At 42.6% G+C, this 17,608-nt stretch overlaps 1 protein-coding gene across 4 annotated transcripts in view; it reads left to right on the forward strand.

Annotated features, from left to right (window-relative positions):
• The window catches only part of LOC130274353 (fibrocystin-L-like), a 191,926-nt gene that overhangs the window by 134,324 nt on the left and 39,994 nt on the right, over positions 1-17,608 (forward strand). For all 4 annotated transcript variants that reach the window (XM_056522599.1, XM_056522598.1, XM_056522600.1 and 1 more), the window contains 14 exons: positions 2,250-3,291; positions 4,384-4,575; positions 5,061-5,212; positions 5,313-5,472; positions 6,854-7,010; positions 11,378-11,466; positions 11,573-11,727; positions 11,821-11,950; positions 14,041-14,159; positions 14,535-14,664; positions 15,253-15,423; positions 15,665-15,768; positions 15,960-16,086; positions 16,198-16,319. In XM_056522599.1, coding sequence (XP_056378574.1) covers positions 2,250-3,291; positions 4,384-4,575; positions 5,061-5,212; positions 5,313-5,472; positions 6,854-7,010; positions 11,378-11,466; positions 11,573-11,727; positions 11,821-11,950; positions 14,041-14,159; positions 14,535-14,664; positions 15,253-15,423; positions 15,665-15,768; positions 15,960-16,086; positions 16,198-16,319 — 2,850 coding nt within the window. The remainder of the gene's footprint in view (positions 1-2,249; positions 3,292-4,383; positions 4,576-5,060; positions 5,213-5,312; positions 5,473-6,853; positions 7,011-11,377; positions 11,467-11,572; positions 11,728-11,820; positions 11,951-14,040; positions 14,160-14,534; positions 14,665-15,252; positions 15,424-15,664; positions 15,769-15,959; positions 16,087-16,197; positions 16,320-17,608) is intronic.

The following is a 17,608-nucleotide window of genomic DNA, read 5'->3' on the forward strand; positions in this document are numbered from 1 at the left end:
TCTCGTGATGAGATCCGATGCTCATTAGAAGGGGCTCCGTGCGGAAGCGTATGGTACAGTCCAATCTTTCATTGTTTACACAATTGATGTAAAGGGGTCTGGCGAGACTGGTCACTGGGATGTTGAACCTGTTGACGAGAGAGGCCAAAATAAAATTTCCTGCAGATCCAGAGTCCAAGAAGGCCACGGTAGAGAAGGAGAAGGCAGAGGCAGACATCCGCACAGGCACAGTAAGACGTGGAGAAGCAGAGTAGACATCAAGGACTGTCTCACCTTTGTGCGGAGTCAGCGTACGTCTTTCCAGGCGGGGAGGACGGATAGGACAATCCCTCAGGAAGTGTTCGGTACTAGCACAGTACAGGCAGAGGTTCTCCATGCGGCGTCGTGTCCTCTCTTGAGGTGTCAGGCGAGACCGGTCGACCTGCATAGCCTCCACGGCGGGAGGCACAGGAACAGATTGCAGGGGACCAGAGGAGAGAGGAGCCGAGGAGAAGAAACGCCTCGTGCGAACAGAGTCCATATCTTGGCGGAGCTCCTGACGCCTTTCGGAAAAACGCATGTCAATGCGAGTGGCTAGGTGAATAAGTTCATGTAGATTAGCAGGAATTTCTCGTGCGGCCAGAACATCTTTAATGTTGCTGGATAGGCCTTTTTTAAAGGTCGCGCAGAGGGCCTCATTATTCCAGGACAATTCTGAAGCAAGAGTACGGAATTGTACGGCATACTCGCCAACGGAAGAATTACCCTGGACCAGGTTCAACAGGGCAGTCTCAGCAGAAGAGGCTCGGGCAGGTTCCTCAAAGACACTTCGGATTTCCGAGAAGAAGGAGTGTACAGAGGCAGTGACGGGGTCATTGCGGTCCCAGAGCGGTGTGGCCCATGACAGGGCTTTTCCGGACAGAAGGCTGACTACGAAAGCCACCTTAGACCTTTCAGTGGGAAACAGGTCCGACATCATCTCCAGATGCAGGGAACATTGGGAAAGAAAGCCACGGCAAAACTTAGAGTCCCCATCAAATTTATCCGGCAAGGATAGGCGTAGCCCAGGAGCGGCCACTCGCTGCGGAGGAGGTGCAGGAGCAGGCGGAGGAGATGACTGCTGAAGCTGTGGTAGTAACTGTTGTAGCATAACGGTCAGTTGAGACAGCTGTTGGCCTTGTTGCGCTATCTGTTGTGACTGCTGGGCGACCACCGTGGTGAGGTCAGCGACAACTGGCAGAGGAACTTCAGCGGGATCCATGGCCGGATCTACTGTCACGATGCCGGCTGGCGGGTAGTGGATCCTCTGTGCCAGAGAGGGATTGGCGTGGACCGTGCTAGTGGATCGGTTCTAAGTCACTACTGGTTTTCACCAGAGCCCGCCGCAAAGCGGGATGGTCTTGCTGCGGCGGTAGTGACCAGGTCGTATCCACTAGCAACGGCTCAACCTCTCTGGCTGCTGAAGATAGGCGCGGTACAAGGGAGTAGACAGAAGCAAGGTCGGACGTAGCAGAAGGTCGGGGCAGGCAGCAAGGATCGTAGTCAGGGGCAACGGCAGGAGGTCTGGAACACAGGCTTGGAACATACAAGGAACGCTTTCACTGGCACAATGGCAACAAGATCCGGCAGGGAAGTGCAGGGGAAGTGAGGTGATATAGGGAAGTGCACAGGTGAAGACACTAATTGGAATCACTGCGCCAATCAGCGGCGCAGTGGCCCTTTAAATCGCAAAGACCCGGCGCGCGCGCGCCCTAGGGAGCGGGGCCGCGCGCGCCGGGACAGGACCGAGGGAGAGCGAGTCAGGTACGGGAGCCGGGGTGCGCATCGCGAGCGGGCGCTACCCGCATCGCGAATCGCATCCCGGCTGGAAGCAGAATCGCAGCGCCCCGGGTCAGTGGATCTGACCGGAGCGCTGCAGCGGAGAGAGTGTAGCGAGCGCTCCGGGGAGGAGCGGGGACCCGGAGCGCTCGGCGTAACAAGACCCTTTTTTTTATTTTTATTGTATTTTTTTTAAAGTGAATGTCCAATTCCTCATTACTGTCTTTTTATGTTGTTGCCTTTGACTTTATTAATAGAAAACACTCCCACAAAAATACACTATCGATAACTGCTAGTAGAAGAGAAAAAAACTTATATCAACATACATTTTTTAAATACAGTAATTTATATAGATTCTTTAAAGTAAAATTTATGATGTATCCTGACTAATAATGTTAATTAATAAAAACACAAATAACTATGAAACATTACTGTACATATTTGTTTTGTAGGTTTTCCATGCAGGACAAGCTTTCAGGTTAGGCCGGTATCCAATACATTGGCATTTAATGGGTGACGTCCAGTATAAATCCTATGTACGAGGTTGTGGGATTCATCAAACTTACAACAGAGCAGTGACCATTCACAACACTCACAACCTGCTTGTAGAAAAGAACGTCATCTATGATATCATGGGAGGGGCGTTCTTTATTGAAGATGGCATTGAGCATGGAAATATACTCCAACACAACTTGGCTGTATTTGTTCGGCAAAGTACCAGCTTGCTCAATGATGACATTACCCCAGCAGCTTTTTGGGTTACTAATCCAAATAATACAATAAGGCATAATGCTGCTGCCGGTGGAACACACTTTGGTTTTTGGTACAGGATGCATGATAACCCAGATGGACCTTCCTATGACCCTAATATTTGCCAGGTCAAAGTGCCATTGGGAGAGTTCTACAATAACACTGTTCACTCTCAGGGATGGTTTGGCATTTGGATTTTTCAAAATTACTTTCCAATGGCCATGAAAGATCAGAGTCAATCTTGTTCTGCTTCTACACCATCCCCGGCTATTTTTAAATCTTTGACCACATGGAATTGTCAGAAAGGAGCCGAATGGGTCAATGGAGGTGCTATCCAGTTCCATAACTTCTCCATGATCAATAATGAGGACTCAGGCATAGAAACCAAAAGAGTTGTTTCAGGTTATGTTGGTGGATGGGGAGAGACCTATGGAGCTGTCCTCAAAAGTGCTATAATTGTGGGACACCTGGATGAACTAGGACTTGGCCCTAACTTCTGCACTGCTCAAGGCATCACCCTCCCATTTGATGAAGGACTCACTGTTTCATCTGTAAAGTTCATGAACTTCGACCGACCAAACTGTGCAGCCATTGCTGTTACATCTATTGCTGGGTTGTGTACTGACAGATGTGGAGGCTGGAGTGCAAAATTTAATGGAATACAATACTTCAACTCACCCAACAAGGCAGGATTTAGATGGGAACATGAAGTTGTTCTAATTGATACAGACGGGACACTAACAGGTAAATAGAAAAATAACAACAATTTTTTTTTTTTTACCTGAAAACATAACCATTACGATTGAGTAGGACCCAATTATTAAGTTGGCTATAGGGATAAAAGAACTGCTGGCTGAAGACTTAGCCTACCAACAGCTATTTTTGATGATTCCAATATAAACATCCATGCTCGGCTCAGTCAAGCATGTCTATTTTTACTAATGTGGGGTTAATAATTAGTAAAAATGTCTCTCCCACAGAAACAAAGGATCTGGCATGTTTAAATCCAACATGTTTGATCCCTCTTTCCCCAACATCAGCTGATGGGAGAGAGTCAGGACGACACCATAAACAATCATGGGAAAATGTATGCATATAGCTAGCATTTTCTCTTATGTTTAAGGCCAGCTTTAGATACTTGTTAACGACATGGCATGAAACCAACCTTTCATCAATTCAGAAGAAATGCACACGTACAATGAAATTCATGTTCTCAATTCCATAAACTTTACTTGAAAAAGGGAGAGATCCTGAAACGTCGCCAGTACTGCTCACAGTTGTGTGAGCGTTCCTGCTGTCAGTCCGGAAGGAAAGCTGGGAGAACGCATGAAAGCTCTGGCTGGAGCGAAAGACTTTGACTAAAATGCCACAGCCCTGAACAGCGACGAGAACTTGGGTGAATATGATATGTTCTGTTTATGGTGTCTCCGTGTTTTAAAGTTTTGTATGAGAACACAAAGTAAAGTATATGGAAATGAGAACATGAATTTTATTGTACGTGTGCATTTCTTCTGAATTGATGGACATTGTGCTGAAGATTAGTGGAGGCTCAGTTGCACTATGTCACACCAAGGTGATACCACACCCAACCCATATGTTTTAATGAAACCAACATTATTTGCCAAAGAGCTATGCAAGCAGAAATTCAAAAGTGTGAATGGGAGTGCATAATCCCAAAGAAGTCTATGGGCTTTAATTTGAGGTGGAATTCCGCAAGTGGAAATTCTGCCATGTGAATAGACCCAAACAGTCAAGCTGAATAGTAGAAAAGCCAAAAAGTCAATTTTCTTAGTTTTTTTTTATATAGTTAACATAAATGTTTTTTTTTTTATACAGGAAAAATAGGAGCAAAGGTGGTACCAGGAAGTGGGCTACTTGATCCTTCCCAGTGCAGCCAAGGAAGTGACTGGAGTGCTGGGTTCCCTGGATACATCTGCAATTCCTCCATCAGCTTCCACAGATTGGCTTTTAATAACCCATCTCCTTCTAGCCTTCTTGGAAAGGATGTCATTATTTCCAATTCCTTTGGTATGTTATTGATTTTATTTGTTTATATGTTGACATTTATATATTTTTTTTGTAGCTAGGACTAAAAAAAAGTGCAAATTTATTCATTATACTTTTGCTCTGTGTTAATTTCAAGCGACTGCTACCTCTGAGCCCTAATTTTGAAACAATGACAATTAAATTTCTTTGATGATATATTATGGAATACATCTCATGAAAATGTCAGCTTAGTTTATTTTTGCACACTGTATGTGGAAGATAATAGGATAGATTTATCAAAACCTGTCCAGAGGAAAAGTTGCTGAATTGCCCATAACAACCAATCAGATCGCTTCTTTCATTTTTCAGAGGCCTTTTCAAAAATGAAAGAAGCGATCTGATTGGTTGCTATGGGCAATTCAGCAACTTTTCCTCTGGACAAGTTTTGATAAATCTCCCCCGAAGTTTTTCTATTGATAAATATGAAGCTTGACTTCCTTTAACAACAAGGTGACTTTTGCTTCTAGGCTCCAGCGTTGTACCTTACCTTCCAAAACGCTTGACACATCCAAAGGGATGGATGGCCTTGTTACCCAATGCAAATTCCTACAACTGGTATTTCAGCAATGTTGATTTCATCACAAACATCTCCTACGCATCTACCTTCTATGGATTTAAGGTAAATTCTAGACATACTGTACGCAAAACAGTCAATGAAAACTAAATAGCTTTTGTTTACTGTGAGATATACTAATACCTAACCATGTTCTTATATTTAGAGTGAGGACTACGTGCTGATATCCCACAACTTTACTCAGAAGCCTGACATGTTCAAAATAATTGATATTCGCAATGGATCCAATACAAATTTGAGTTGGGCCAATAACAGCAATGGAGATTGGTACTTTAGCGATAACACAACTACACTAACATATCTAGGTATGTAAAATTGTGTGATACTATTAATTTATATTACTCATTTACTTTTCTTGACCAATGACTATGGAGTAAAAGGATCTGGAGATCTAATTATTAGGATTGCATTTTCTATTAATTTTGTATTGATCTTGTCTAATACATACAGTATGTTCTCTACTGTTAGAAGGGTTAATTGGCAATAAGCTGATCAATTGTCCTCCTGCTGCAACCCCCAGTGATCAGCTGTAATCAAAACCCATCAATAAGAATTTGATTTCCCTGCAGCGCCACCACAGGGGGAATCTGGCATTACATATTGTCCATTCAAATCAATGGATTGCCGGAGTCATGAGTGAGTGAGAGATGCTCTTTGTAGCTGCTCTAAGGATTTTGAACAGTTCACTCCCCTTATTAACTCAGAAGGACTGAATAGGGAATGTGAAAGTAGTTTTGGGTTAAATTTTTCTACACTGGTCTCTTACATTGGAAAATCCTTTTAATTATTGTCCCAATTACAGGTGTACATATAATAGAAGCAGACAATGCAATTTCCATGTGAACCATAGATTAAAAGGGCTTCAGCTTAGATTGGTTCTCGTTCTTAATGGATGATAAAAACCTAAGCATGATTTCCTTACTCAATGGGCACTGCAACATTAGCAACCAAGAGGTTAAAGGGGTACTCCGGTGGAAAACCTTTTTTTTTAAAATCAACTGGTGCCAGAAAGTTAAACAGATTCGTAAATTAGGTACAAAAAGACAAAACGTAGGTGCACTCACCGCTCAGCGGAGACTGTAGCATGTAGGGGTCCGGTTCACCGGGAGCTGGATCTCAGCGATGGCGCATGGAAGTGTGGCGCTCGGAGGCTACGCCTGCAGTTTCGCACGTAAGTGAAATCCAAAAGAAAAGTATTTCCTTTGTAGTATACATCCGCTAATAAGTACTGGAAGGATTAAGATTTTTTAATAGAAGTAATTTACAGATCGGTTTAACTTTCTGGTACCAGTTGATTTAAAAAAAAAAAAAAAAAAAGTTTTCCACCGGAGTACCCCTTTAAACACCGGAGTACCTCTTTAAACACAGGCTAGAGGGTCGAGCTGCTTTCTCTACAATGGATAAGATGCCCTGAAAAAGCCCTGGCAAAGCCAATTTTTAGTTTTATAGAAACAAACCATAAACACAACTGTATATCTGTATGCATACCTACCTGTTCTGTCCGCCCTAATACAATGTGACGTGCAGTGCTATGATGGGGGACGTATTTCATAACACAGAAATTGTATGGTTCATTGCAGCTGTTCTAAACCAAAATATAGAAATAACCAGCCAGCCAATCTATGCTACTAGTCTAGACATATTTTTTTAGAATTGTCATTATTCACAATAATATTCTTCTCCTAGTGTCTGGAAAACGCAAAGTTCAGAGACGTTCCGTGGCTGGGATGCTGGACACAACCATGTCAAACACCAATGTAAACCTGGTGGTCTACCAATGCTATTTTACAAACTGTATTCCACCCCCTCCTGCAACCCAAGCCCCAGCCAACAATACTAAAAGGTAAATTATAGTTTACAATTTGTCAAATTGTATCAGATAATTTCTGTAGACAAGTTATTTGTATTTAAAGGACACTTATCATGTTTAATAAGTTATTATGACATGTCAGAAGTTTTAATAGGAGGGTGTCTGGTGCTGAGAACCTAAAAAATGAAGGTTCCAAATCAGTCTACTGAGCTCGTTGACCCATCATTTCTGGCTGACTCTTCTTGGAGAGAAGTGTACAGATATCTAGAAAATCTCAGAGACGTTTTATGAATCTGTATAGTGATCACTCCAAGCAAAGTGGAGGAGTAATGATTAGTAAAATGACATATCAGAACTGTGTAAAATTATAGGTACCCTTTAAATTGTTACAGCGTCAAAATCCATTTGGAAAAAAAGCATTGTGTTAACAAAAGAAAAAGGAAAAAGAAAATAACTCTGCATAAAAGAGACATAAAGAAACTGATGTATAGCTGTCAGGGAAGTGAATAAAATGAGACTGAAGGAATATAAAGTGTACCTGTCGTCAACAAAAACTTTTTATAAAATGTGTATAACACCATTTTATGTATATTTGTAATATACATTGGTTAAAAAATTTGTATATTTTTGTACCTGCAGCTATTATATATGTTTGTCTCAATAAGAAGTCCAAATACAGAAAGTGAGGGCAGGACAAGCAGGGCTCTGTGCATTGAGAACAAGCAGGGCTCTGTGCATTGAGAACAAGCAGGGCTCTGTGCATTGAGGATAAGCAGGGCTCTGTAGACTGAGGACAAGCAGTGCCCTGTACACTGAGGACAAGCAGTGCCCTGTACACTGAGGACAAATAGGGCTTTGTACACTGAGGACAAGCAGGCTTCTCTACACTGAGGACAAGCAGGGCTCTGTACACTGAGGACAAGCAGGGCTCTGTACACTGAGGACAATCAGTGCCCTATACACTGAAGACAAGCAGGGCTCTGTACACTGAGGACAAGCAAGGTTCTGTACACTGAGGACAAGCGGGGCTCTGTATACTGAGGACAAGCAGGGCTCTATATACTGAGGACAAGCAGGGCTCTGTACACTGAGGACAAGCAGGGCTCTGTACAATGAGGAACATTAGGGCTCTGTACACTGAGGACAAGCAGGGCTCTGTAGACTGAGGACAAGCAGGGCTCTGTAGACCGAGGACAAGCAGGGCTCTGTGCACTGAGGACAAGCAGGGCTCTGTACACTGTGGACAAGCATGGCTCTGTACACTGAGGACAAGTGGGGCTCTGTACACTGTGGACAAACAGGGCTCTGTGCACTGAGGACAAGCAGGGCTCCGTACACCGAGGACAAGCGGGGCTCTGTACACTGAGGACAAGCAGGGCTCTGTACACTGAGGACAAGCAGGGCTCTGTACACTGAGGACAAGCATGGCTCTGTACACTGAGGACAAGCAGGGGCTCTGTACACTGAGGACAAGCAGTGCCCTGTACACTGAGGACAAGCAGGGCTCTGTACACTGAGGATAAGCAGGGCTGTGTACACTGAGGACAAGCAGGGCTTTGTATACTAAGGACAAGCAGGGCTCTGTACACTGAGAACAAGCAGGGCTCTGTACACTGAGGACAAGCAGGGCTCTTTACACTTAGAACAAGCAGGACTCTGTGCACTGAGGACAAGCAGGGGCTCTGTACACTGAAGATAAGCAAGGCTCTGTACACTGAGGACAAGCAGGGCACTGTACACTGAGGACAAGCAGGGCTCTGTACACTGAGGACAAGCAGGACTCTGTACACTGAGAACAGGCAGGGCTCTGTACACTGAGGACAAGCAGGGCTCTGTACACTGAGGACAAGCAGGGCTCTGTACACTGAGGACAAGCAGGGCTCTGTACACTGAGGACAAGCAGGGCTCTGTACACTGAGGACAAGCAGGGCTCTGTACACTGAGGACAAGCAGGGCTCTGTACACTGAGGACAAGCAGGGCTTTGTACACTGAGGACAAGCACGGGGCTCTGTGCACTGAGGAAATGCAGGGCTCTGTACACTGAGGACAAGCAGGGCTCTGTACACTGAGGACAAGCATGGCTCTGTACACTGAGGACAAGCAGGGCTCTGTACACTGAGGACAAGCAGTGCCCTGTACACTGAGGACAAGCAGGGCTCTGTACACTGAGGATAAGCAGGGCTGTGTACACTGAGGACAAGCAGGGCTTTGTATACTAAGGACAAGCAGGGCTCTGTACACTGAGAACAAGCAGGGCTCTGTACACTGAGGACAAGCAGGGCTCTTTACACTTAGAACAAGCAGGACTCTGTGCACTGAGGACAAGCAGGGGCTCTGTACACTGAAGATAAGCAAGGCTCTGTACACTGAGGACAAGCAGGGCACTGTACACTGAGGACAAGCAGGGCTCTGTACACTGAGAACAGGCAGGGCTCTGTAAACTGAGGACAAGCAGGGCTCTGTACACTGAGGACAAGCAGGGCTCTGTACACTGAGGACAAGCAGGGCTCTGTACACTGAGGACAAGCAGGGCTCTGTACACTGAGGACAAGCAGGGCTCTGTACACTGAGGACAAGCACGGGGCTCTGTGCACTGAGGAAATGCAGGGCTCTGTACACTGAGAACAAGCAGGGCTCTGTGCATTGAGGCTCTGTGACACTCTCCCGCCTTACACATTAGAATGATTGACAAGCCAGAAGCCTTCCCAGAGCCCTACTTGCCCTGCCCTCACTTTTTGTATTTGGACTTCACATAGAGACACAACGGCAATAGCTGCAGGGACAGCATTTTTTTCACTTAAAAATATCCGCATTTTTAAACTAATGTATATTAAAGATATACATATAATGGTATTATCTCCATTATATAAAAAGTTTTTTGTTGACGACAGCTACAAGGATCAGAGGAAGAAGAAAAGGCCAAATCTGGTACGGAGGGGGTAAAAAAATATTTTTCAGGTATATTAACAAGAGAGGAAAAACTGGGAAATAATTAGAAATGGGGAAATAACTATTATTAGAGACTAAGTGGTTCCTGATAATTTGAATGGCTACTTGTTTTTAGTATGTTTAAAAGGTGGCTTTCAAAAACTTAGGGGGAGATTTATCAAAACCTGTCCAGAGGGCAAGTTGCTATGTTTAAAAATCTTAATCCTTCCAGTACTTATCAGCAGCTGTGTAATACAGAGGAATTTCTTCTTTTTTTCTGTCTGACCACAGTGCTCTCTGCTGACACCTCTGTCCATGTCAGGAACTGTCCAGAGCAGGATAGGTTTGCTATGAAGAATTGTTCCTGCTCTGGACAGTTCCTGACATGTGTCAGCAAAGAGCACTGTGGTCAGACAGAAAAGAACTACACAACTTCCTCTGGTGCTGGAAGGATTACAATTTTTTTATAGAAGTAATTTATAAATCTGTTTAACTTTCTGGCACCAGTTGATTTAAAAAAATAAATAAATGTTTTCCACCAGAGTACCCCTTTAATATATTTTCCAAAGAGCTGATAGATAAGTTTTGAAAATTGGACTTAGTCTCTTGATCAGTGGATTTGCAGTTGGCTTATGTTTAGCTATCAGAGGATTGCTAATGGTGAGCAGAGACTGGTTACAAGTGGTGACCATAAGGGTCTGTTCTCGGTCCTGTTTCTTTTAATATGTTTAAAGTGACATTAGAGAAGTTTCGGTTTGCCTATTTGTTGATGATGAAAAAGTGTACAGTAGGGTTGATATTTCTGCAGATGTGTATAACATCAGAAATCATTTAGTTTTACTGAATAAGTGGTCAAAACAATGGAAACTACAGATCAATGTTTGCAAACATATGAATGCATTTGTGGAGTAGCTCTGTGGTAGGCTAAGTTTCCACTTTTTTTTTTTTTGCCAGTTTTTGGAAAACTGCCACTGCAGGCCCAAAGAAGGTCTCACAACAGCCCTATAGCTGCCCCCTTCCTTTTAATATAAAAACAATAACAATGAACCAGCTCAAAGGGGTACACCATTGCTCAGCATTTCGAACAAACTGTTCCGAATGCTGGAGCTGGTGCCGGGAGCTCGTGATGTAATAGCTCCGCCCCTCAATGCAAGTTTATGGCAGGGGGTGTGACAGCCATCACGCCCCTTCCCATAGATTTGCATAGAGGGGACGGGGTGTGACATAATGAGGGGGCGGGGCTATGACATCATGAGCTCCCGATGCCGGCTCCAGCCTTCGGAACAGTTTGTTCCAAACGCTGAGCAGTGGAGTACCCCTTTAAGTATAAGTCCGATTTTGTTACGGTTATGCTCTCTTCTCTGTGCTTGCTTTTGTGGTCAGGTAGATGATTTACAAGAGAGTAAAATGAAAGTATAAGAATAACCTTGTTGATGAAATAATGCTTAAAATATTTATTTTGTCTTTCCAGTTTATGGTCTGATAATTCCTTCTGGCAATCATCCCCAGAAAACAATAATACTGTCCCAAAAGAAGGATCCAATGTTGTGATCCCAGCAGGTAAGAATGTGCCCCTTTTTAAGTTCGGGGCAATGTAAGTTAGTGGTAAGAAATACATGATGAATTCTTTTTATTTATGACTAACTTTTTTCTTGTCCCATTCCAGGCATGTGGGTTATGGCTGATGTAGAAATCCCATCTCTGTATAAACTTACTATTTATGGTACATTGGAACTTAGAAATCTCACTGACAACTCTACAGCCCGGTCTGCACCCACCTTCAAAACAACTGTGCTCAGTGCTGTATACATTTTCATAAAGGTAGGGAACACAGTAAATGATCGAAATTATATTTTTTAAAATATCAGGGAACCTTAATGATACTTACTTTCTTTGTTTATTGGATGTGAACAGGGTGGGAGATTGATAGGAGGAACAGAGGCGGACCCATTCCAAGGAGAATTACAGATTATACTTAAAGGAAATCATTTAACCCCAGATTTTGTTTTGCCAAATGGACCAAACCAAGGCTCAAAGGTTTTAGGTAATTTCAGATATATAAGATTGTAGACATTTAAATATTTTTTTGTATCAAACTACATTTGACACAATTTGCAAGTAATACATAAGGAGACGAACAAACAGTTAAAAGGACCTAAAAACATGAATAATGAAATGGGACCAGGTGAATAAATAGATACATCCGTATATTCTCTTGCACTTCATAATTATGTAAAGTATCAATAATAATTCCCAACTGAAATGTGCACAGACAATCAATATAACTGGTTTATCAATTCCATAGTGTTACGCCGAGCGCTCCGGGTCCCTGCTCCTCCCCAGAGCGCTCACGGCGTCTCTCTCCCTGCAGCGCCCCGGTCAGACCCGCTGACCAAGAGCGCTGTACTGACATTGCCGGCGGGGATGCGATTCGCATAGCGGGACGCGCCCGCTCGCGAATCGCATCCCAAGTCACTTACCCGTCCCGGTCCCCGGCTGTCATGTGCTGGCGCGCGCGGCTCCGCTCTCTAGGGCGCGCGCGCGCCAGTTCTCTGAGACTTAAAGGGCCAGTGCACCAATGATTGGTGCCTGGCCCAATTAGCCTGATTGGCTTCCACCTGCTCCCTGGCTATATCACCTCACTTCCCCTGCACTCCCTTGCCTTGTGCCAGTGAAAGTGTTTAGTGTTGTCCAAGGCCTGTGTTACCAGATCTCCTGCTTTCCATATTGACTACGAACCTTGCCGCCTGCCCCGACCTTCTGCTACGTCTGACCTTGCCTCTGCCTAGTCCTTCTGTCCCACGCCTTCTCAGCAGTCAGCGAGGTTGAGCCGTTGCTAGTGGATACGACCTGGTTGCTACTACCGCAGCAAGACCATCCCGCTTTGCGGCGGGCTCTGGTGAACACCAGTAGCCTCTTAGAACCGGTCCACCAGCATGGTCCACGCCAATCCCTCGCTGACACAGTGGATCCACAACCTGTAAGCCGAATCGTGACACATAGTATAAATCTTAGTTCCATATGTATACATTAGATGACTATAGCGCAAAATGTTATAAATAGTGAATATAAATTAGAAATAACAGCAGTAGCTTGATATATCAGATTATAAACCTGCCCATAAAATATGTGCCCAGGATCAAGTCATCACACATGTAAATGCCAGAGGGCATTACGGGTGATTCTGGTCCCCCAAATACTCTACAATACGCAATAGCTTATTACATACCAGGAAAGCTCACTGCGCTTGAATAAATATACGTATAGAAGCCCACCAACGCATTCGCAAATGGATTAATTGATACTGCATCTGTGTGACAATACTACAATAGAAATCAACGCTTCATTTGTGTGCTGTGTATGAGGCAACGCTTACATAGACATCAATACTGCAGACATTTATGTAAATACATTGGGGGGGGGGGGGGGGGGGAGATTTATCAAAACCTGTCCAGAGGAAAAGTTGCCCAGTTGCCCATAGCAACCAATCGGATCGCTTCTTTCATTTTACAGGGGCCTTTTCAAAAATGAAAGAAGTGAGCTGATTGTCTGCTATGGGCAACTCAGCAACTTTTTCTCTGGACAGGTTTTGATAAATCTCCCACATGGTGCTCTAGTGTGCTGGCAAAATGTAAAGGAAAGATAATAAATAGGCATTGTACCTATTAAGGCTAAATCTCTGACGAAACCGGGCGAAACTCGCCACAACTGATGCATAATTTGTATATCATCCAGTGTCCATTGTTTGTGATCGCTGGATGGGGTAGCGCAACAAGATGTGTTTCCCTGTCTGTGTCGGTCCGGCGTGTCTAATCATCTGGTGTATTTACAGACAATTCTTGCTTCAAAGTGAACATTGCATGTGCACATTGATACATTCTGATGGATAGTCTGTAGTGTAAATTGAAGAGCGCAAACTGCAGTAAAATGCATGATGGCCAGCAAAAGTCAACATTGTGCGGTGACATGATGTATTCAAATAATTGTTAATATTTGCATACTATTTACATATATGTCAATAAAATATTCATTTCTTAAAAAACTAATTCTATATTTGTGCTTTAATGTTGTAATAAAATACAAATATACAGCATTACAAATGTAGGCATTCATCCCCTTGTCTTCTCTGTGTAGGAGTGTTTGGTCAGCTGGATCTACATGGACTTCCTCGCTCTGTATATAGAACGAAGCTGGCAAAAACAGCATTAACGGGATCACAGTTCATCACAGTCTCACAGCCAGTAGACTGGAAGGTGAGTTAGATCATTCTTGATCTATCCTGAGGGGCAGAAAATCAGGGAAAATGGTAAATGTAAAGTGTTACACAACTACTGAATATAATAGCTGGGATTGGATTGGTGGCTGTGGCCATCTTACTCCTCCAGAAGTTGCATGTCGAGTCAGATTTGATTCAATTATACAACAAAATAAAAAAATATTTTCAATACAGTTGATTTTAAATCCACAGTATAATGAACTTCTCCACTACGACCCTTAGAAAGGGGTTCCATAAAGGGACACCAGACTTAACTATGAGTTTTCCACACTATCGGGGGACTTAGGGGCTTGGACTGTTATAAATAAAGATGCTTTTGTTTTCTGAAATGTCGCTATATTTTCTTTACAAGGTTGGAGAAGAAATTCTGATCACTACAACCAGTTATAATGCCTGGCAGATGGAGACCAGGAAAATAATGAATGTATCTGCTGACCAGATGACCCTCACTCTAAATGTGTCCCTCAACTTCAACCACTCTGGTAAGTGACAAAATAAACAATGGAATGGTCCACTGCTTAGGAACCTTGCTGCTGCAAATAAATGGATTGAAATAAGGGGAAGTTTATTAAATACTGACATTTTAGGTAGGGTTTAGGGAAAATGCGCTAGTGCAAGATGGGTTAATTTTAAGGAACTGGCCTGTGATTATTTCTGGCTCATCAGAGAACATCACACACTGAAATGTATACCAGCCACAAGCTGATGTAGATTTCAGCTATGATTTACACCACTTTCTGGCATAAATTATAGTACATTGCCATGAGAGGCTATGTTCCCTTCCTAATAAGCCACACCTACTTTTTTTTAAATAGGTGAGCATGGCGTAAACCAGTCGAAAAGCTAGTGCACAAGCCGTAATAAATTCCCCTCTTAATATGTACTGATTCTTATTTAAAAGTGTTTACCTATTTAAAGGGGTACTCTGCTTTGTTCCAAACGCTGAGCAGCGGAGTACCCCTTTAACTGTTTAACTAAATTATTTAACTATGTATCCCGAATAAAAAGAAATATTTCCTAACTATGTATTTATGTAAATTTTCTGGTTATTATTTGCATTTTTCTTCCAGCCAACACCTATCAAGTACCAAACACGACCCTAAATTACACTCTGGCAGCTGATGTTGCTTTACTGACAAGGAATATTAAGATCATTGGTGAGGACTACCCTGGTTGGTACAGTGAATCATTTGGAGCCAGAGTTCTTGTCAGCACATTTACAGACATTTATGAATATCAAGGTATTGTAGATTTTACCAGTGTAAACCATACTTGTAATAATACAGCATTTTCTATCCAGGTAATGGAGAGAGACATTTGGAGTCACAACTGTTGCTACCAGAAACACGACTGACCCCATAGGGAACCATGGGATCATTTTTGTCTTCAGTTCCCTTCCTGTATATGTGAAGGGAAGGGATGGTGATGGACTAGACATATGAAATATCCCTTTCTAACCACTGAATTATTATGTTTTTAAAGGTAGAGCAAGGATTGAAAATGTGGAATTTTACCATAGTGGACAAGAAGGTTACAGAGATCCCATAGACCCACGATACTCATTGGCTTTTCTCAATCTTGGAGAGGTAAGTTTTATGAACTTGTGTATTACTTCTTGTTTGTTTTTGTTTTTTTAATTTCTCTGTAGAAAAAAGTAGCATTATTTATTATATTGTATTTTTCAAGAGAATTATTGGAAAAGAAATACCGTAACAACATTCTTTAAAAAATATAACTGTATCCTGTGAATAAAAAATATATATTTTGTCATTTAAAGATATCATCAAATGAATCCTATGTTAGAGGATGTGCCTTCCACAATGGATTTTCCCCAGCTATCGGTGTGTTTTACACGAATGGACTCGACATTGATGACAATGTTATTTACTTCACTGTTGGAGAAGGTAAACCAAATGTACATGGATGTCCACGGAGGCTTCATGAAACTAATAACTAAGTTCCCTTTAATACTAAATTACTAAATGTACAAAGTAAATTGTGGTCTTATTTTGTAGGGATCAGAGTACTGGGAGAACGTGTAAATATAAGAAGAAATCTGGTTGCTCTGGCTGTTTGGCCTGGGACATACCAAGGCCGTTTGGAAGTAAACAATGAGCTGTGGCATGGTGGAATAACGGTTAGTTTTTAATTTTGTTGGATGGGCTTTAAACCTGGGTTCTGGGAAAGAAGATTAAAGTGGATCTCCACCTTTTATCATGTTTTTTTAAACTCTTAAGGATGCAGGACGTAAATGTACGTCCTGGTGAGGTGGTACTTAACGCACCAGGACGTACATTTACGTCATGTGCATAACCGCGGGCATCGGAGTGATGCCCGTGTCATGCGCGGCTGATCCCGGCTGCTGATCGCAGCCAGGGACCCGCCGGCAATGGCCGACGCCCGCGATCTCACGGGCGTCCGCCATTAACCCCTCAGGTGCCGGGATCAATACAGATCCCGGCATCTGCGGCAGTGCGCGATTTGAATGAATGATCGGATCGCCCGCAGCGCTGCTGCGGGGATCCGATCATTTAGAACGCCGCACGGAGGTCCCCTCTCCTTCCTCCGTCCGGCTCCCGGCGTCTCCTGCTCTGGTCTGTGATCGAGTCCTATGGGGACTATTCAAGTGTAAAAAAAAAAGTTAAAAAATGTAAAAGTAAAAGTAAAAAAAAAGTGAAAAATCCCCTCCCCCAATAAAAAAGTTAAACGTCCGTTTTTTCCTATTTTACCCCCAAAAAGCGTAAATTATTTTTTTATAGACATATTTGGTATCGCCGCATGCGTAAATGTCCGAACTATTAAAATAAAATGTTAATGATCCCGTACGGTGAACGGCGTGAACGAAAAAAAAAATCTAAAATTCCTACTTTTTTAAAACATTTTATTAAAAAAAATTATAAAAAATTAATTAAAAGTTTTTTATATGCAAATGTGGTATCAAAAAAAGGTACAGATCATGGCGCAAAAAATGAGCCCCTATACCGCCGCTTATACGGAAAAATTAAAAAGTTAGAGGTCATCAAAATAAAGGGATTATAAACATACTAATTTGGTTAAAAAGTTTGTGATTTTTTTTAAGCGCAACAATAATATAAAAGTATGTAATAATGGGTATCATTTTAATCGTATTGACCCTTAGAATAAAGAACACACGTCATTTTTACCATAAATTGTACAGCGTGAAAACGAAACCTTTCAAAATTAGCAAAATTGCGTTTTTCGTTTTAATTTCCCCACAAAAATAGTGTTTTTTGGTTGCGCCATACATTTTATGATATAATGAGTTATGTCATTACAACGGACAACTGGTCGCGCAAAAAACAAGCCCTCATACTAGTCTGCGGATGAAAATATAAAAGAGTTATGATTTTTAGAAGGCGAGGAGGAAAAAATGAAAACGTAAAAAGTCCTTAAGGCCAAAATGGG

The sequence above is a fragment of the Hyla sarda genome, chromosome 5 (genome assembly GCF_029499605.1).
Source record: "Hyla sarda isolate aHylSar1 chromosome 5, aHylSar1.hap1, whole genome shotgun sequence".
Lineage (NCBI taxonomy): Eukaryota > Metazoa > Chordata > Amphibia > Anura > Hylidae > Hyla > Hyla sarda.